At 34.3% G+C, this 23,107-nt stretch overlaps 1 protein-coding gene across 1 annotated transcript in view; it reads left to right on the forward strand.

Moving 5' to 3' along the window:
• The first annotated feature begins 515 nt into the window (after positions 1–515).
• The window catches only part of LOC145680926 (monocarboxylate transporter 12-like), a 215,241-nt gene continuing 192,649 nt past the window's right edge, over positions 516–23,107 (forward strand). The window contains exon 1 of the mRNA XM_081752093.1: positions 516–1,397. Within this exon, the coding sequence (XP_081608219.1) occupies positions 659–1,397 (739 nt within the window). The 5' untranslated portion in view covers positions 516–658. The remainder of the gene's footprint in view (positions 1,398–23,107) is intronic.

Genomic DNA, 23,107 nt, shown 5'->3' on the forward strand with positions numbered 1-23,107 from the left:
AAGATTATACGTAGGCCTACAAATGAAGTTCGTATTTAGGAAATATATTATTAAAACCATATTTTTCATACTTTGAACTATTTTCATATTTTGTTTTTTTTCTTCACACTTTGCTTCCCTAGATATTATATATTTTTGGTACGTAAATGTGTAATTTTTGTATATTTGTTTAGTATAATATAATTCATGTCAACTTTTATTTTAAAATGTGTAGTGTATATTAGAGTAAAAGGGTAAAGACAAAAAATGATATCCTGTTTAATAGCGAAATCTATTAACATTCTTGTTAAACGAAGTACCGTTCTACGAAACAAATAACATTGCTGCATCATCTCTAATTCAAGGAATGCTCTACGAAAAAAGAATCTCTTTGCATTTGCTCATCAGTTCTTAGTATGGTGGCAAAATATCGTATCGTCACCTTCGTTCTACGAGCTCTGCCAGCTGTTATTGATCTTGGTAGTCTTCCTATAGAAGTCGATACTGCGCAGACGCTATTTGTGAATTTCGGGGTACGGAGGTATTGCACTTTACTTGGATCAGCCGCGAGACGTTCATTGTGCAATATACTCCTTTGTTCTTCTGCAGATATCCTAATTACAGTAGTCAGTTACTAGTGTTCTTTACTGCTCAGAGCCACAAAACTGGCGACCATTACATGCCTGATAGGAGCATGTCTTTACCCCGCGAGTGGAGAGAACAGAAAAATAGTGTTGGCAGGGGTAGAATTTTCCCCGCCGGGGACTCGTTGGACGAAAATATGAATGAACGACTGGGTTCTCAGTTTTCTATCCATTCCGCACCAGTGTTGGAAAAGTGCAGTGACCTTGCGGAAAGGTCACCCTCCATTGCATCTTTAAAAAGACCAGCATCTGAAGTGTTGCCTCAACAAGACGATGATGATGACGTTTTTAGTTCATTTTGTTTCGATGATGATGATGATAACCAACTTACAGTGACTAGTATTAAACCTTTACTGGCCTTGGGAAAGGATCATCTAGTTGTGAATTTGACAACTCAATTATCGAAGGACCAAAAACGGACTGCCTCAATTAAATCTGACTCAGGGACACCTGATGAAGACGAAAATTTACTTACAATTTCAAGCCTTACAGCTCGGCCACTCATTGCCAAGTCTGAAGAGCTACGGAAGAAAAAGTTGGCTAAGAAACTCCGCGAAGCAGAACGAAAAGCAAGGCTTCGCCGTTTCAAGCCTCCTGATGGTGGATATGGATGGTGGGTTGTCGTGGGAGCTTTCCTTGTCCAATTCTGGGTAGCAGGGCTTGTCAAATCTTACGGTGTTCTTTTCGTTGAAATAATGGAAGCCTTCAGTGACAGCAGCGCCTCTATGGCCTCCTGGATACCAGCCATCTTGTCCACTTTGTGCCTCGCTTTAGGTAAGTTTAATTGATTTGTTTTGATCATAATCTTTCCTTTGTTATACAAAGTAAAATGGTAAGAATTATATGTTACTGATTGATTTTAAAGGTTGTTGGTATATTAATAAAATATTAATTGAAAGACAAGGAATTGTAATATGTAACATAATAAGACATCTATTGATGAATAATTTTAGATATTTGAATAAGTTCAATTTTGTCTAAAGCTTAGTGTGAATAGGAGAGCATTCAAAAATAGGAAAAAGAACATGATTTTTATTTAACAGAGATAGAAGCAATGAATAAAATTTTGTCTATGATATGAATCCTTATATGTTTACTGTATGAACATTTTTTTAAAATTTTGTGTTCATGAAGAAAGGTAATACTTGATTTGAATAAGAATACTGTGAAAAATAACTATACTAATGGTGCTTTGTTGTGCTGCGTATTATCATGATGAGTTGTTCTAGATGTTGACGTAACTTTATTTCTTTCTGTAGTTTATACCAGGAGGGAATTTCATTGGTAATGGCAATTGTATGTTTCTTTACTAAAAGTTATAAAGTTTTTTTTTTTTAACTTTTCGACAGAACTAGTAACGGTGCTACTATATAATTCAGTGGTCTCTAATCTTGTTGCCATCTTAGATCCCACGTTGAGCTATAGGTCCATGTCTCATATAGCCTGGCTGCTGAAAGGGACGCTAAACTAAAAATGAAATAAAATAAAATCAACAAGGATTCGCTATCTCTTGATTCAAGTAACTCCTAATTTGTCTCATGATACTGAGTCAGCACTACGTACATAAAGATACGCACTCCAACAGTTCGGTATAATCCTTTATTGCACATTTCATTGATGCTTCCTATTACACAATCCATCTTTACATTGAAATTGAATAGTTGAAATAAAATAAAATGAAATTTCTAGTTTTATATCCCACGTCTATGTAGTTTAAGCTAAAGAAGATGGGAGATCCATGCATGTAATTGACTAAAAAAGAATTAGTCAGGTGAGAATATGAGTGGAACTAGGAGAACTCCGAGAAAATCCATAGACAGAATATTGTATATCACAAATTTGTGTAGGCGAGGATCGAGCTAGGGAAGTCTCGCACCAGAGATGAGCGCTCTACCATTGAGTCACTGTATAAAAGTATATGCGAAATTTCTTTCATTCTTTTTACAATAGGAGGTTAAAATTCATAGAAAACTATTACTTCTAGAGATTGGAGCATAATATCACTTCTTTAATAGGGAAGCGACACAACTTACGAATGCTCCTTATTGAGATCCTTGTTGAAAATGAATGATCCTTGTTGAAAATGATCCTAAAGACTGAGAGAGTAAGGTACAAGAACATTGCTGATGAAGGTACTACCATGAGCAAAATAAATGACGCGTCTCTTTATTTTGAAGTTTTTTGAAAATATCTCCGTTTTCTTTATATGTTCGAAATTTCGGAAAGTTTCCCCAGCAGGAAACGTTAATAACAAGCCCGTTTTAAATATTTGTGTTAGATATTAGTTTAAAATAAATAAATTAGAAGCGAAAAACATTAAATCGACTGAAATTACGGGAATTACCAACTCTGCTAAAGTGGGAAATTTTCAAGAACGCGAGGGAATTCTGCAGTTCAACACGAAGCAGCGACATCTATGTCATTGAGAGAAATGTGGATTAATTCTACAAACGAAACTTTTAACGAAACATTTCTAATATGTCTTATTACGTGCATTATCTGCAAACTCCAAATATATGAATCTATACTAAGTATTAACGTATAGATAGAGCATATAGTGGAAATTGCCTATGGAAAAGGACGAATTGGTAGCACGATCGTAATGAAAAATCATCTTTACCGTATAACATGTTCAATTTGCGGAAGAAAACAAATAGCTCAGTTAGTTAAAGCAACGAGTCTGTATGCCGAAGGTAGCTGGTTCGAATCTCCACAGAGGTGCAACTGTCATTTTTATTACTGTGGTTATTTTATTTATTTTTTATGTGGGAAAGAATCAAATTGTAACATATGTGTAAAACTCATGACGATACCAAAAAAAAAAGAAAAAAATGTTGTCGCACTTGCATTAGTGTCCCTAAGTTTTGTTTGTAAACAGTTACGTAATTATTTTCCCTGTGCTCACTGCTCACAATATGCTCGCTGGTGTATAATGAATGTTTCCCAGTAAAAGCTAATTCTAATTTGGAGATTTTTATAAAGTTTCACAATGTTTATCATTAAATAGTCTTCTATCTACTTGTTTGGACACTTTGATACCAGATTTCCCTATTAAATGTTTAATTTTCAGTAGATGTTTCATTACGGAAAAGTTTTACAGTGTATTTGTCTTGAATTGAAATTGTTTTGAATTTACCCCACGAGGTAAGTAGCCCGGAGGAGGAGAACTGAAGTAGCTGATATTCTACGTAAAAGCAACCAATTTTAGATTGATGACGCTTCTTACCTTCAGCACATAATCTTTACGTTAGAGAGTCAGAGAGAAAAATCCTTTTTTTCCCTCCCCTTTGACCACTCATCTTAAAGCTCTACATGTAATGATTCGTGTCACATAATTTCGTCTCTCCAAAGATATTCATATAATAATAATAATAATAATTATTATTATTATTGGCGTAAATGGCGCCCCCACAACCCTGTGGCGTGGGGACCGCACAAGCTGCAAAGTCAAAAAATATATAGAAAGTACGCAGGGACGGACCAGGCCAAATTTTCACCTGGGCAAAGTGACCTTATGGCGCCCTCCCCCCTAGTATTAGCCTATATTTTACATTTATCCTAGCGTTTTTAATAGTTTAAACCCATTTTTTCAGAAAGACATTCATTACCTAGGAAAACTTCACAAAAAATATGGCCTGCTATAAACAATACGAACAACGCCCCCCCCCTCCAGCTTGGTCTAGTGGCTAGCATGCCTGCCTTCTGTGGTCCCGGGTCCAATTCCCGGTGGGTTACTGTTGAACGATAAACGTGGTTCGGATTTCACTATAATCAGTATCCACATCTCCTTTGGCCATTAAGGCATAACTGTGGAACGCTAAACTCAAGCAAAGAAACAAACAATACTTACTCCCCCTCCACTCTTTATTCTACATGCCATCTCTCAATTTGTCGATACAGTCCCCTTAGTGCTATGAAACTCTTCTTCCATGGTGAAATGGAAAAAGATTATGTAATTGCCGCTACTTTACAAGAATATAAACCAAAAAAGTCAGTAGGAAACACATTATAAAATTTACTTTTTGAGGCTCGTTTTGGCGTCCCTCTGACTCTTGCCCCGCCCAAGGTCCGGCCATGAAAGTATGGACGCATAACTAAGGGCTGCGGACGTGAGGTTAACCTTCATGTTATGCGACTGGTGTTTGAAATGTTCAGTAACTGATGGGTTAGTAAAATAATTTCGACAGTTAAAGTTTAGCTAAGACAAAGTTACCTAACCAAATACATTTGATATCGCGATGTTACAATTTGATTTTTCCTCACATAAAAAAAGAGAAAAACAATAGTAAAAAAAACTCTTACTCGTATTAGGCTCCAACTAACAACCTAATTCGTACAGACTAGTTGCTCTGACCAACTGAGTTTCGATTTCTTACGCGAAAGAAGTCTGTTATATTACGAGGCATGCTTTTCATTATGATCGTGCTGTTAATTTATTCTTTCGATAGGTAATTTCCACTCTTTGCTTTACCTATATAAATAAATGTATGGATTCATATATTAAGTGTCTTTGGATAATATGTGAAATAATTTCGCGACATATATACTTGCTTAAATGTATTGTATGCTATGATTTGCCCTGATTGTCTGTTGATATGGTGGTTGGAAAACACACGTCAAAACTATTCGAAGTAATACCAACACAGCTTAAGAACAGGGACTGAACTGAATCATCACTCGATTGACCTTGAGGGCAAAAAACACCAAAGGGTAGCTATAACGAAAGTTCAGCATGCATTTCTGTGGAGCTCTGTTCAGTATCACGGTTCTCTGGCAAACACGTTTGTTCTTAGGAGTATATATTACAAACCTAACCTTTCGATACAGCGCAATTGCAGAGAACCAAAGTAAAGGAATTCTTGCCCTTGTTAAGTTGGGGTACCACCATGTGCAATAAAAAATATCGCGTCTCCTTGAAGTGATACTTTATCGAAAATAACTCGTTTTCCTTTATATATTCGAAGTTTCTGAGGGTTTCAAAATGAGGAAACATTACTGAAAAACAAGGACGCATTTAGGGGTGGGTTCAGGGGGTCCAGACCCCCTCTGAAATCCCAACTTTTCTGTAAATTTAACCTAATTTTGGGGGTTATTTTTTTAAAAAAATATTATAATTTATCCTAATATTGAAGTCGGACCCCCAGATAACTTTGGACCCCTCCCGAAATAAATTCCTGCATACGTGCTTGCTGACAAAGATATTTTCAATATATTCGTTAAATAATAAAGTAAAATAACTAAATTAGGAGCAAAAAGCTTCAACACGGTCCAACTTTTGTCCACTGCCAATATTGTTAGAAGGTATATTAATAGCAAAAACTTATAGTCAATGCTTAACCTTGGAACTTCATCCCGAACACAAGCATATTTTCGAAACACACTAAGGCCTAGCCAGAAAGCATTGTAAGCGAGTTACGTTTGGCAACATCGCACGGAAACAAATGAATGCTGAATTGCATTGTAACCCGTTTCTACTACTACTATTTTTATTACTAACTTCGCTATGGATCTGTGGAACTGTATAGTACAACTTATTTTAACGAAAATAAAAAAAAAAAATAATTGTTAAATCACTTTTTGAATATTATTTTAAAACTTTTTTTTAAACGAAAGAAGTGTTATAAACTTTTTTTAAAAATAATAAAAATAATCGTCCCTAGTCAGGATTTGAACCCACGCCAAAACCAATCTTCCTTACTAGCATGCTGCGCTAGCTCACTCAGCTACGAGAGCCGACAGCGTTTATCGTTTATTTTGTGCTATATTCACGTCATGACTCGTGATGTCACCAACAGGATCACGATATAGACGTCATTATTTTTCCTACATTGCAGAGTCCCCCGAGAATTGATCATTGTCTACTCGGACTGGAATTGTCATTTGGAACAAACACTTGAATATGAAGCCAAAAGTTCCTTTAAAATAGACGAAAACTTCGAAAGTTTTAAGAATTTTAATATTTTTGCCTTTTCCCATAAGGGGGTCATAGCCTCTACACCGAAAAGCCCCCCAAGATTTGATCATTGACCACTCGGACTGAAATTCTCATTTGAAACCAAAACTTTAATATGAAGTAAAAAATTAAACTTTTACATCAATTTGAACTGACTGGATTCCGGTTAACCACACCATTATGTTTAGTTTAGTTAAGTGGTAATTTGTGACAGCTTCATATCAACAAAAGAATCCTTCACTTCACCGCTTCCCTCCACTCAGGAATCCGTGCTGGATCAGCCACTAGAATCAATAGACACTTTTCCTATTCTTTTTGTCACCCTTGGTTGTGTAGGAGCTCCCTCGAACAAATAAAGAAGCGGTAATATTACAATCAAGGGGAGCTATGTATTAGGTATCTCTTTAGTTACTTACCCCTAACCGCACAGGGTTATCTTCAGTAGAATTAAAAATTCTACGTGATATTCCAATCATGAACGGGGAGAGGGTGATATAAATATATTTTCTTATTCATTTTGTCTGCCCTGCTTATCAGAAATTACGTAACGTTGTCCCTGTTTGTCAGTAACGTTGTCCTTGTCTGTTGGGAGGAAATGAGAGGGGCAAAAAACCGTCGTGCCGCCTCCCACATGGTTGCTCAAATTATTACAAAAGAAAGCATTTTAAACTAAGATGTCTAAGGTTACTACATTAGGTAAGTAAGGTATCATGGGCGGCATTAGGGGGGGGGGCAAAGGGGGCATTTGTCCCCCCACTTTTTTGAAGTAACCCATTAATGTATATAGTTTCATTTGGAAATGTAATGTTTTTGTATGTATTACGGTCTCATAGAAAAAATGGTGCCATATAATATTTGTCATTGCGTGAGTATATATTGGTTGTTTTCCCGTGAAGTTAAGAAAACAACAGGAATTGCGTTTTAATTGCCACGGAAAACATCCCCAAAATTAACCTATTGAAGCACAATAATTCCAGCATACTTTCAATTCAGTGGTATAGAAGCAAAACCTGATAAATCCATTATTCAATTTTGTCAGGAAACGAAGAAGTGACGCCCTTATGCTTCAGAATTGTTGAACATTTTTTTGTTTAGTGATCAATAATACAAATGAGTGAAATCAACAACTAAACAAAAAAGTTGTTAAGAAATTCTGAAAACATGAGGGCGTAACTTTTTCTTCGTTCCCAGCCAAAATTCAAAAACGAATTTAGAAGGTTTTGCTTCTATACAACCTTCTTACAACGGCTCGATATGTTAGTCAGCCGCTTTGAAACTAATTAAGAGAACATTTGCAAAAAAAAAAAAAAAAAAAAAAAGTATTTCACAAGGAATTCTTTAATTGCACAAAAATTGACAGTTCCTAAAATGTCTTTTCTTCTTTCTAAAGTAAGGAATATTGATTAAAAAGAGCGTAATAAGAAACAACTTCTACCTTTTCCATTGTTTTGTAGTGTAATATACGAGTGAAGTGGTGTGTTTAGGGGTGTACGAGTTTATACACAATTAGATTTAGTAAATTCAACATAATTCTAGGTTTTAGAATTATTTTGTATAACTGGAGTGTGAAATGATTCTAAGTGTGGTTGTGTTTTGATGTATTCCAAGTGAGTTAAAACTGCACCTAATGGCAACGAACATGTTTCGAGAAGCTGCACAAGCAAATACATGTATTGCTTTAAATGTCGTAGCAAATGTTTGTTGTATTTACTGGCTTTCATTTTCCAAGAGTAATAACATTCATTTAAAAGCATATGTGGAATTAAAAATTAAGTTGTTCATTAATCCCCAGTTTCAATATTACTTCTACATAGCATACCTCATTATTCATTACTATGATTAATATTATCCTTTCTATTCATTTGTTTTGTAAATTTGTTATTAAATAATCTGATTACACAATTTTCTAGACAGAATGTTAAGAGAAAGAAATGAAATGAAAGTTTTGAGTTTTATGTCCCACGCTTATGCCGGCTAGGCTAAAGGAGACGGTGAAGATGATAAATACTGTAAATGAAATGGTGGAATGAAGAAAGTGGGAGGAAACGGGAGAACCCGAGAAAACCTACGCACAAGGTGTTTGTCCGCCACAAGATCCACTTGGCGGGAGCAGGGTTTGGACCAGGAACCCCATGCACCAGAGGTGAACGATCTACCACTGAGCCACCGCGACCCCCAGAATTTTAAGATGTTCATGAGCAAGTAATCAAATCTCTTCTTACACCTTTGTTGTTTAAGAATACAAAGGGCTAGTGCCTACTTCTGTTGCTCTTGTCAATTTATTTAATAAAATATAAAAATACGATATACGGTATTTTAACTGAAAAAGATAGTATCCTATTAGTTATACAACCTTTCGTCAAACAAAGTGTTGGAAACAACCAGGGAAACTAACAGTGATATACAAATATTCAGATCATGTCTTGCCCCCCCACTTTTAACGTCCAATCGCCGCCACTGTATGGCATATTCAGGATTATTATTATTATTATTATTATTATTATTATTATTATTATTATTATTATTATTATTATTATTATTATTATTATTATTATTATTATTATTATATGAATGTCTTTGGAGCACCGAAATTGTGTAAGACGAACCATGGTATGTAGAGGTGGTTTAAGATGGGTGGTCATAGGAGAGGTAAAAACAGGATTTTTCTCTCTGACTCTCTAATGTAAAGATTATGTGCTGAAGGTAAGAAGCGTCATCATTCTATAATAGGTTGCTTTTACGTAGAATATCAGCTACTTCAGTTCTCCTCCTTCGGGCTACTTACCTCATGGGGTAAATTCAAAACAATTTCAATTTAAAACAAATACATTGTAAAACTTTTCCGTAATGAAACATCTAGGGAAAATTAAACATTTAATAGGGAAATCTGTTATCAAAATGTCCAAACAAGTAGATAGAAGATTATTTAATGATAAACATTGTGAAACTTTATAAAAATCTCCAAATTAGAATTAACGTTTACTGGAAAGCATTCGTTATACACCAGCGAGCATATTGTGAGCAGTGAGCACAGGGAAAATAATTACGAAACTGTTTGCAAACAAAAATTAGAGACACTAATGCAAGTGCGACAACATTTTTTCTTTTTTGGTATTGTCATGGGTTTTACACATATGTTACAATTTGATTCTTTCCCACATAAAAAATAAATAAAATAACCACAGTAATAGAAATGACAGTTGCACCTCTGTGGGGGTTCGAACCAGCTACCTTCGGCATACAGACTCTTTGCTTTAACTAACTGAGCTATTTGTTTTCTTACGCAAACTGAACATGTTATACGGTAAAGATGATTTTTCGTTACGATCGTGCTACCAATTCGTCCTTTTCCATAGGTAATTTCAACTATTTGCTCTATCTAAACGCTAATACTTGGCATAGATTCATATATTTGAAGTTTGCAGATAATGCATGTAATAAGACATATTAGAAATGTTTCGTTGAAAGTTTCGTTTGTAGATTTAATCCGCATTTCTCTCAATGACATAGATGTCGTTGCTTCGTGTTGAACTGTAGAATTCCCTCGAGTTCTTGAAAATTTCCCACTTTAGCAGAGTTGGTAATTCTCGTAATTTCGGTCGATTTAATGTTTTTTGCTTCTAATTTATTTATTTTAAGCTAATATCTAACACAAATATTTAAAACGGGCTTGTTATTAACGTTTCCTGCTGGGGAAACCTTCCGAAATTTCGAACATATAAAGAAAACGGAGATATTTTCAAAAACTTCAAAATAAAGAGACGCGTCATTTATTTTGCTCATGGTAGTACATATCTTCCTTCCGAGGAAGCAATTGAGGGGGTGAGCGCAACAGTGGTGTATAGCCCGCATTTTTGTAAAAATGGAGAAAAATCAAATTAAAGTTGAACATATGTGCTTTTCGTACAATATACCACAAGTAGTTGAATGTGTCATACATTGTACATATATATATTGTGCAAAAAAACCACATGTGTTTAAGTTTAACTTGATTTTTCACCACTTTTAAAAATGTGGGTTAGACCACTGTTGCGCTCACCCCCTCAATTGTACGTCCGTGTTAACTGCAATGCAAAGGATGGAGGAAAAGTTATAATTTCAGTTGATTTTCGAAGTCTCACGATATTGTGCTTACGACGAATGCTTCTCAACTATTAAAACGATAAAATACAAATTCAGATAGACCCTTCCGAAGGTGTAAGTTCTAGTAATACAATAAAAATGCGTAAAACAATAGAGGTACCAAAATCAGACAACGGTGAAATTTTAAAATAAGCTCAAATATCTTCAGATGTTCGTAAAAGAAATCTATAAGAAATTTTGGCAAAATTATGGTCACTACAGAGGCTATCTACAGGCATTATCAATACGGTCAGCAATGGAGTGTTGCCAGCTTGTTGAACTTTTTTTTTTTAATCGAATTGTCGTATGTCAAATTATTTGAGCCGACACGAGGGAAACATTGAGGGACAGAGGGAGTTCAAAGTTGCCTACGAAACGAGACAAGGCAGATCTTTTCCAATAGAATAAAATGAAATCAAATCTTTAAGATTTATGTCCCACGGTTATGCCGGCTAGGAAAAGGAAACGGTGATTATGAAAAATAAAAGAAATGGTGGAATGAAGAAAGTGGGAGAACCCAAAGAAAACCATGCAGACGGTGTTTGTCCACCACAAAGCTCACTTGGCGCGAGCGGGGATCGAACTAAGGACCACATGCACAAGAGATGAACCACTACTCTCTACCATTAAAAAAAAAGAACTTCCTGACTTATTTTCTACTTCAACTACTTTTCAGGACTACTAGACACGACAGGAACACGAACACAGAAACGTCAGGGACAGTTAAAATTCCACCCTTGCTCTTCAGAGAGACTTGAACCCCCAATGCGTTTCACCTCACGATCATCAGCCTCAGACCTCTCAGCTACACCCACCGGCTTTCCACTGAGCCACCGCATCCCCAACCAACAAAAGTATACATTTTCCTAGATGAGATATCACTTTCGCTTTATAGTGACTGTAAAATGGAGAAAGATTAGATTAGATTAAGTAAGCATTATTAATTAATTTAATATTATTTAAATAATAATGTCCTAGAAATTTATTAAATGCATATTTATAATTAAAGGTACTGACTACCACACTAAACTTTCTCCCTCCACTTATTATATTAAATCAAGTCGTGCTAAGTTACTACTAAGACATTTATTTGTGAAATATGAACAGAATTATAATAGGCATTTTCGAAAAAAAAATCGAAGAAACTATTTCTTGAATTTCTACTGGAAATGACATATGCTCATAGTTGGAAATATTCTATTAACGAAAAATTTAACAAGATTAAAATTAAAAATTAAAGCTCTGAAAAAAAAAACTCATGAAATTAAAAATCAATGTAGGAAAATATTAACGGTTAAAATTAAACTTAATTTCAAAATTACTTCATTAAATTTAAAATAAAAAATGACATTTTTTAATACTATAATGAGAATTGTTTTCAACTATGAAAGTTAAAGTAAAATTTAATGAATAAATTATGAACATGGAAAAATTAATTGATTATTATGGATACTTACGGTTTTTAACACAAAACTGATAACATAGCCGCACACACACACACACACACACACACACACACACACACACACAATAAAAGTACTATGCAGTGGACTCCAGAGTTTGGATTCCATGTATTTTGGTACATGGAATTCAAATTTCGAAACCCCAAGACGATCAATCGTGTCAGTTTTTTTGTGAGCGAGAAACTTTAACGAATGTTGGTACGTAAGACAGCACATACATTTTTCGCCCATAAAACAAAATTGACATGGCAATCGCGCTGGGATTTCGAAATTTGGATTCTTTGTACCAAAATACATCGAATCCATACCCTGGGGTAATCTGCACAGAACGTTTTTTGTATGGCTGGGTTACGTATATCTCCCTATCTAAAATCGCTGAAGTTTTTCGCCCATAAAAAATTGACACGACCCTGGGGTTTCGAGATTTAGGTTCTGTGTTAACAAAATACATCAAATCTATACCCTGGGGGCCGGCACAGAACGTTTGTTATTTTATGTGGCTGTGTAATTATTAAAGATAAAATATCATAAAATTAAGAAAATTTGAGGAATGCTATAGGTAGAAATAGCTCTCCCTACTTGTTTAATTGCTAGTGCACGCACCTTTGGTGCAAGGGCTCCCAGCTTCGATTCCCGATCAGAGAGAATTGAAATTTGAACGCATAAAGGTTGTTCGAATTCCATCTTCAATTCCACGTCTCACTATTGAAAAGCATCGACGCTAAACTTCAATGCTATGTGTAAGTAATACAGGGCCGGCGCAAGGGGGGGTCGAGCCGTGCCACCGCCCAGGGCGGCAAGTCTAATAGGCGGCAAAATTTGACAAGAAAAGAATACTATCAAAATATAATGATTCGTAATAGGCCCACATGGAAAAATAAAATTGTGTTCACCCGAGAATGTAACTGAACTTTACTCACATTCAGGATAATACTCACTCAGGAAATTCAGAGCATTCCCTCTCATTTTCAATTATAAACTACTACTAGTCTCAGGTATCTCGTTCAATATTTCCTTGCAGCGGCGTAGATAAGATTTTCAACTAGGGTGGATAAGATTATCAAGACGTTTTTTATATTTTTTTCTATTCAGCAATGTTCTAACTCTCCACTCCAGGTACACTCCACTCTAAGTATGCATTTGAGACAGGCCGTCCTAGCCTACAGCATCTAGAGACATTTAGGTTCTAGCAGCAAGTTTTTAACCAATTTACAAATTATTCATTCCAAATATAGGAAATCGTACAGCATATTTTTTCTTGAGAAATATCTGCTAGAATCATTTGCGCAATCGCGCATGCATTACGGGTTTTCCCGTTTTCGCGAGCCTTCTACTGTATATTCCTTGCAGTAGTCATCCACTAAACCTTGTCGTTAACGATGCAGACACAGGATCTCAGTACACCGTTTCATTTTTTGTATAGTTAAAATAAGGTTTGACATTTTCTCTGCATCAGTTCAATGTTGAGTCATTCTAAAGGAACATATTAGCAGTCTCACTTTAGAGCCATTAAGCACCACAAGGTGGGAGAGCCGAATTGATGCTCAGACTCCACTTAGATATCAAATAGGGAAGGTTTATGATGCCTTACTTCAAATAAGTAACGACAATAAAACAGAATGGTCTCCCACGATGCTCTGCGTATAGCAAACCAACTGCGTGACTTTACTTTACTTTGCTCACTCGTTACCTGGTATAACTTTTTATTCCACATAAACATAGTAAGCAAAAGTCTCCAAGGCATTGATTCTCATGTGTTGGATGCAGTCGGGTTTCTTGAAAATATATCTGAGTACTTTGAGAGGAGCAGAAATGATGCAAAATTTCAATCTTACTTAGTTGATTTAACGGGGTTGTCATTAGCATTAGATATGGATGATCCACGGATAGATAATACAGTGAAAGCTCGGTAGTCGAAAGAAGAAGAGACAGTTTCAGTACGAGACAGAGGATGAAGCAATTGAAAATCTACAAACAAGATACAAGATGGATTTTTATTACAAAGTTCTAGACGTGATTGTGTTAGCTCTAAGAGAAAGGTTTGAGCAACTTAAACATCACTGCGAGTATTTCAATTTTCTTTACGATATAAGTAATCATAAAGATATGCCACCTGAACTTTTGTCTGAAAAGTGCACTAAACTTGCCAGCATTATAACACACAAAGAATGGAAATATATTAACCCCAGTGATCTGCATGACAAACTGAAAGTGTAATCCGCTATAATTAAGCCTAAAAGTTCACCAAAAGAGACTTTAAAATTAAGGAACATAACTTTGCTCCCAATGTGTGTTGCACTTAGGATTTTGTTAACCTTACCGGTAACAGTGGCAAGTGGAGAAAGAAGTTTTTCGAAATTTAGACATATTAAAAACTATCTATGTTCTTCTTGTCTGAAACACGCTTGTGTGAACTAGTGATGATATCAATAGAATACGAATTGGCTGAAACATTGAACTACGAGCATGTGATAAAAGAATTTGCTCATATCAAAGCAAGAAAAGTTTCTTTCAATTAAGGTATGTTAAATTTATGAATATCTGTGCTTTAGTACATTATAAGGCTTAGAATAATCACTTAGTTTTGCCGTAATATCTGATTCACTATATTATATTCATGCTCCATACTCTAGGGAAACTCCTTTTGCTACAAAATAAGCTTGAAAATTAAAATTCTTAGTCGTGACTAAAGCATATTTTATAATTTTATTTTCTGCATGTGCTGCTGTATATCACAGATATAAAGCAAAATCGAGCATACTGAATATTGTGTCATATATGGATTCGTTAGCATTCGAGAGAGGTAGTTCAAGTTTTTGTTTACTTTTCCATTTCATACATGTTTTTAAATGGGGCATCTTACTTTTTCGTGACACTTGAACGACTTCTGTCAAAATAAGGTTTGCGGATTAAAGGGGCGGCATGTGAAAGTACCGCCCAGGACGGCAAATCTGCTAGCGCCGGCCCTGAAGTAATATCTGTTTGATATAAAAGAGATACTTTTAACCTTCAATAATGGCGGTTTCTTTGTTATAAGGTTCACAAGAGAAGGTTTCGTGACTACTCAGTCTAGTAGTCATACCGAACATAGATAATTAATAGTAACGAAAAATAAATGAATAGGAATAAATATAGAAAATGAACGTACGTTGTTTCTAATTGTGGTTCTTCAGCTTCCGGTGAATATATATATTTTTTAAATAAATGTATTATTTTGAAAAGTATACGTGTTTAAGGCAGTTCAATATACGGAAACAATTTCATAATTGTTCCTAATGAAAAATACTTGAATAAGAATTAATATTTTTAAATGTTTGTGTAGGTTAAGTTCCCGCTTCTATTTACTTCATTCAGTTCTAAAGAGCAACTTTTAATTCAATATTTGATTAGAATGATGTGTGGTGTACGTACTTACGTTTATGTTTAAATTACAGCAAAAATAATGAATTTATTCACAGAAACTGTTCTTACAAACAAGAATGGTCTTTCCTTTAATAATTTTAGCACAAATTGGGAAATTCTGTGTCAATTATCTTATGAGACAGTTGATAACAATACTATCTAAGTTGATAACTGAAACAGTGTATTAGACTTTTTCTTGATAAGTATAGACATTTTTCGGAAGAGACACTGAGAATGTGATTTTTCTGAATTAAAATCTTCAAAAATTTGAATTCTCCATACAATTTTTTCACAGCACATTGCTCATGTCAAGAAATCCTGTGATAACTGTAATTAACCAAATGGCTGAGGATTTAAAACAATTTAAAATTTTGCTCTATCTAAAAATTATCACGATTTTTCAATTTAAAAATTTCCGAAACAATGTTTTATACGGATGCTTCACTCCATACAATTGGAACAATTCCTGACTGTTTTAGTAATAATATGGTGCCCGTAAAATTTGTGAAGTTAAATTTCCTAACGTTTCCTTACCAGATTAAAAAAATGACTCCCGTACTATTCAATTTCGTACTTCTGGAAAATATTTTGTTTTCTTTTACATGCAGCCTCCACCGTCTTCATAGCTATCCAACTCTCGCCTTAATAGGAAATTTTATTATAAACGATTATTTTTTTATTTCGTTACAATTCAAAATATAATAAAATTACATGAACAAAATTTTTACTAAAATTGTTTGCATTGATACTGATTAAAATAAACCAAATGTCCATTTCCATCATTAATATGTCATATTTGGGCAAGCCAAAGTAAATACTAACAACTACAAGACACTTGCATGAAAATTTCTATGATATATGCAATGAATATTAGACTATTACAATAATTAAATAATATTACTAGAATGAAAACAGAAGTTTCAACAACTATCAACAAATGTTAACCTTACAACTTCTGCAAAAGTTTGATTTTCTGAAATAGTTCTTAGATCATTTAAGATTTTCGTCCCAATTTTTTTCCTCATCTTCCAGCTATTTAAAAAATCAAGGGCTTCCTTTTTTGGACAGAATTATTCTCTTTTGTTTCTTTTATTACGCTCTGTTTCCTAATAACTTCCATACCACCTTCTTGTAGATCTTACATACATGGGCATTTTCTGCAATGACAGTATGATGGATTCCTTTTCAATTGATAATAGCACCATGCACTCTACTTAATGCTATGATCATATGTTCACATTAGTTTTCAATGAGAGTAGTCTTGTTGATTCTGAAACCACCCTCCACCATAGCATTTTCTTAGGAAAATATCAAACTTAACTTTATTCCTTTCCACAATGATGAGTATTTCTAGTTGTTTGAAAGAAAGGAAGTATAGAAATTGTAATGTGCCATTACAGTTAAGGTAATGAAATTTTTTTTTGAGGGACCCAATACTTTCCGAACACACCGCGTACTGTAATTTTTTAATACATAATTTTCGGTCATGTAGTAAATCCAGTTGTTCTTTATTCAAATCAAAATTAATGTGGAAGATTCGGAATAATCTAGTAGGAATTATATTTCTGGGAATAATATCTTTATTTATACATTATTTTATTGTAAACCCTGTATATGGGCATTTCAAATGGATGAGTATTGAAATTCTACACTTTAATGCTATACAAAGACATAGGCCCGCATTTGGACAGGAATTCTTGAAGTTATCCACCAATCTGATATTTGGCAGAATAATTTAAACCTCCTTCGTCCCTTTGAGATGCCCATATCCTCCCAAAATCCGGTTTCATCCAGTTTTTACTATTTTCTATTCGCTTGATATTTTCCGCCTTCAAAACTCTTTGTTCTGATTAGAACTATTTCCGACGCTCTAGTATTAAGGCGCGTTTCTTGTCATTCTCTACCTGGAAAAGAATTAAGCAACACCACGTTAGTTTGCTCCAAGAATATCTTGGTTTTCTTCAGTAGTAAGCACCAGAAATCAGGTAACAATGTATAAATTAGTTAAATAGACTCGTTGGAAGCAGAAAGGCGTGTTGAACAGTAAAATTCTGCATTGAAAACAGACAGAAAATCAGTGATATGGACTTCAACCCAAGCGACGCCATGTTCGTAAACGTTAATAGTGATGGACAGGATTCATCATAATGTGTGATCTTTTTCAAAACAGTTTTGAAGATTAGTGTTTCTCCTGAATACTCCCGTTATCCTCAAAAATTTTCCTGTTAGGTTGCGATAGGCCTGTCCTAACATAGCTTTTGTCTGTATATGTAGTAAATGTGATTTTTTATTTTTATTAACATGGCGGTAGGTGTAGATTTCTCCGTGGTTGAATTTATTACTATAATGTCAGTGTAAGTTAGAACAGGGACTCTCCCTGATTCCTGAGTTGATCACAGCTTCCAACACATTATGGGCTAAATAAAGAATCAAAAATTGTTCTTTTCCCTTCAGGAAAGGGACTCTTACCATTAGTAGTTTCAATATGTTACTTCTAGGGTCTTGACAATAACTTTGTAATTGGAAAACCATGATTCAGTTAATAGGAGGGCCATTGGGCTCTGATTATTCCTTCTTCTTTTCATAGTGCCTAGAGCCGGTTTAGGATGGTGAAGTTCAGTAATTTGTTTGATTTATGTATAGTTGAGCTGTGTGATAAGATGATTTAATATGTGTAGTGATATGTATTAATATTTGGTTTCTTAGTTTATGTGGGATGTAGCATGTATGTGTGTGTAATTTAGTACTTTGACCGTAGAAGTGATGTGTGAGTGAAAGTATGATTTATTTCTTTACGGACAGTGTATTGTTTAATTGGTAATCTCTTGTGGTCAGTTTAAATGGATAAATCAATTCACCACGGAAATTCATAGTAATCCTGTACCGTAATCACATAGTAGATTACTTATATTTAACGATAGCATAGTGCAAAGTTACTTTTCGTACTATCAATACCATCTCCTGTCGGGTTGAGAACTATTTGCCCTAGTTTTTTGTTACTCCGAGACTTAACAATCTGGTCAACATGAAAATTACCCGTCTTTTTTAATTATTAATGCCTGAATATTAGTTCTGGCCCATATGAATAGGTACTTAGACGATTAATTATAAATTAAGTTTTTTGAAAAGCACAATCATTTATATAATCCAGTAATCGAATTATTAATAATAGTAAACTTTGCTTTTTCCCTTAACCTGAAGTTTGTGTATATGGCTTTATCTTGTTGTCAGGCTGCAGTTTCAAACTCTCTCTCTCCGTTGCTTTCTGTGAACGATCGCATTATTGACATTTTCCGAAAATATAATTCCATGTAGTTAAGAGGATAGTTAATAATATGGAATTTTTGTTGCATATAAAATAATTCGAAGCCGTAAAGTAAAATATACTGTGGTTTGTTTCGAAAGAATCTAATATCAGTTCATACGAGTTCACTCGTATTGGTCAGTGTACTATAATAATTTGTTGATTTTAATATATAAGACTGCTTTGAACAGTCTTGGGCGTAATTGTAGAGTATAGGGTGTCTGAAAATAAATCGACGTTATAGGAAAATGAATAAATATATAAGTGAGCAACGATAATATTAATGATATATATATATATATATATATATATATATATATATATATATATATATATATATATATATATATATATATATATATATATATATATATATTAGTGAGAGTGAATAAATAATAGGACGCCCATGCATATATGTGCCCAGTTGTAAATTTTACTACAAGGTATTGATTGTATTTATATAATGATAAATATTTAGTACACTAACCATTACGTTAGAATATTGTGTGAGGAGAGAGTGTTGTGGAAAAAGGATGGATTATATTTTCACTTTGTGGCTTGACATTTAATAGTAATCGGACATACTAACTGATCATCCGGCCTGACGATACGAATAGTGATTATATAGCAAATGATTCCGAATATTTTCCAGTTAATCAGAGAACAGCATAATGGTTTGCAGAATTGGTACACTTCAAATATATGCGTTCAGTTTATATTTGCGATACCACTCTGCAACTTTGATTTTTTCCCACGTCATCTGATTAAGTTAGGTTCATTACTGTTCATAGAGATAACGAGGTGGATAGGGTTGAATAATACAAAAAAGTTATTACAGTAGAATCTCGTTATACCGTACCTGAGCGTCCAAAATCCCCAATGTCCATGAATTTTCATTTTTCTACTTCTAGTAGATATAATGTTTTGAAATTAGTTGACGCCTCAAGATTAGCGCCCTTGCGGACTGGCAGCGACTAGTAAGATTTGGTAAACAATTTACTAATACAAAATTTATATTATTGAATACTTCTTAAATGTTGGCAAATCCCCGTTAGGATTTCTTCTATTTCATTGATTTTATTGTAGTTTTCCATACTTTACTCACTCTTCTCAGTTTCTGCGGGGTCGGATATTTTTTATTTAGAAATTCTAAATTAGAGACTACACCAACCTTTCGGCTGGACCAGCCGTAATCTGAGTGAATTCGTACCGGAAACGGTTAATAGTCAATCATTCCACAGAGCTCATTCCTTGTGAGACAGTTGCCTAGAAGGCAAGGACTTGTACTTAGGGACTCAGAGACGCCGTTAGGCCACGCATTTTGTAGGCCATCTTTTTCGGGATATGGAAGTATATTTGGCTGTGGATTGTTGTACGTCGAAATTCGACCACTTATTTTTGCAGTTTTAGTGTCCCAGCGTATTCTATTGGCGCCTCGGTTTTTTCTTTCTCTTCTCTATCTATCCATCTATTCTCTTCTTCAAGAATTTAAAAAAAAATTCAACTTCCCCCCCCCCCCGTTTTGAACTTGACAAATAGCAACTGTTTAATATATATCTTTTGAACCTGAATTACCAACTGAAATGTCGCGAGACACGATTTGTGGGGGTATTCGTTGATGTTCAATATTAAGGAAACGTTTTTCCATCATATTTCGACCCACTGCAATAGCGAACGATTGTTCTGTACAGGATTAAATTTTACTTTCGTTTCTTCCGTTATCCGTTCAGAATTTTCCGTTCTATTATCAGTCATTTCTACTTTTGTTTCCATTGGTTACCATAAATGTGTATATTGTCATAGTAGTTTGGGCCCAAAAGTGGTATTAACAATTTTAGAGTCATATATTTGTATATATTCTGTGTTTACGTGCCTGTCCTGCGAATTAAATGTCTACTACTTTAAATAAAATGCTTGAGAATATAAATTGAATCATTATGTGCCGTCAGTTTGTTAAATTGGTGATATATTCGGATTCTCTTATGTGAAGTGTTGCAACCAAAAAATTTTAATTTGTCGGGGTTATTAATTTGAAAGTTTAAATGATTATTGAGCATATGTATATCGAGATATTAGTACGTCTGGAATATAAATATGATATTAAAGTAAAATGTATAATGGTGAATTGAGTAAACAAATATGTGTAAAGGGTCTTGGTACCTACTCCGAACGGTCCGTGGTTGCTATAGATCCGAAATATCAAACGAATATAAAATGTGAATGTTAGAAGATACCGCCACATGATAGATATTCTCTTCAATCTTTGTGATATTATTAAGTAACATATGTAACAGTTAACATTATCTGTATTACACTAACTACATGTAGCATGGGATTAAGGCAGGTCATCGTAACCCGAATGTATTATTAAATCTACCCTCAAGTTGGTAAACGGAATTCCTTCTGTAAAATTACATTTCGATTCCATCCCTCCTATACGAATCCTCAAACCTGACCAGTGTTTCCACCTCAGTAATCATGCTCTCAATACAAACGAAAATCCTTCTGGACTTGGAAACCTCTCATTCCTCTATACATTGTGTGAATCTAACGACAAATGTGTGCACCTGGTGATATCAGGTGATAGTGATTTAAAGATAGTTAGTGAATGGAGTAATAAATGGCATGACTGAATAAGTAACATAGTCACTGTGATACTAGTGATGAAACTTCGTTCTCTTAATCCCAGAAATGGGAAAAATGTATCAATAAATACTTCTACGGACAGAATATGTGTCGGTTACAATTAATAAACATAAGCTCATGTGTGTATATGAAAATGAAATGAAGCTAAACGCATGGACACCAGGAAGTGGTGCTTTGATAATACATCTGATATTATACCTTGTCTAGAACTACGAGAGAGGACTCGTGTAATTACTTAAAATTTTTCATATATGAGATAAAGACTCATTTTAACCCTCATCTCATGTTTTTTTCTTTCACTCATAATATTGTAGAATGTAACTATATTCACGGACTTACATCATATTTCCCAAAAGTTATATATATATATATATATATATATATATATATATATATATATATATATATATATATATATATATATATATATATATATATATATATATATATACCATTGCATTGCTGTTGTTCAATTTCGTGTGTGGATTGATATATTTATATGTAGGTTTATTGCATGTTTATAACATTTTGTGTTTAAATTCTCAATAGATGTAATAAATGTTCGCCAATTGTGGTTAGATGGTTTCTTTTAAACTATTTTTATCCATGTCGATACGCTGTCCTGTATGTATGTGCGTGAGCGTGAATGAATGACAAATTGAATTTTTAGGTGGTAGCATTTAATATTGATTTACTATGATAATGTTTATAATAAATTTGTAATAGCATGTTATATATATATTAGTGTATGATGGAAGTCATGAAAGATAACTAATTCTAAAGTAATCTAAATTGGCTCTGGGAAAAAAGCCAAAAAAACAGAATGAGCCTGAATAACGGCAGTCTTTTCAGGAATCTCAAAACTTCTATTTGTGGAAAATATATACATTACTTTAAAAAAAAAAAAAAATCTTGGCTGATTCAAATGTGTTTTATCTCCATTATGAGAATTCAGATACTGGATACAGGTTTTTTAACATCTCGAAATAATAGACAAACAATTAAATTAAAACCTCTCGTCACATGGGCTGGGTTAAGGCAACTCCCACTTATGGAGTTGCCTGGATCCAGGCTGGGGTAGTATGAGGGAACATGTGTATCTTCGGGATCACTTCAGAAGTAATAACCTTCGAATATGAATCACCTTTTTAATAACTATTCAAGCTCTTTTACCATATTTCCATAATTATCCAGTAATCCTTTATCTCTAGTTCCTTCTTTCTTTCTCCTTTTCCTCTTCCTCTTTTCCTCCTTTCTCCTAGCTCCTTCTCTTCTTTCTCACTCCTTCTTTTCCTCTTTCCAATAAAACTGAAGAGGGGTCGTGAATGGGAGTTGTCGCTATAGACACGGTCATTAACTTTTCTTTTTATGTTTCTCTTCGGAAGTCCGATATGAATTAGTTAATCCTAAAACATATATATAAAGCAAAAATTGCAAAATTCATTTATTTTGTATTTCATATTTGGCTAACTAACTAACTAACTCTATGGCCTATGGACGGAGGTTCAATGCCGCGTTCACAAAAGCTCTCCACTGACTTCTATCCTTAGCTAACTGCATCCAGTTTCTACTTTGTATTCCAATCTTTGCGAGA

This window comes from Thermobia domestica, chromosome 3 (assembly GCF_964235325.1).
Source record: "Thermobia domestica chromosome 3, izTheDome1.hap1.1, whole genome shotgun sequence".
In the NCBI taxonomy this organism is placed as follows: domain Eukaryota; kingdom Metazoa; phylum Arthropoda; class Insecta; order Zygentoma; family Lepismatidae; genus Thermobia; species Thermobia domestica.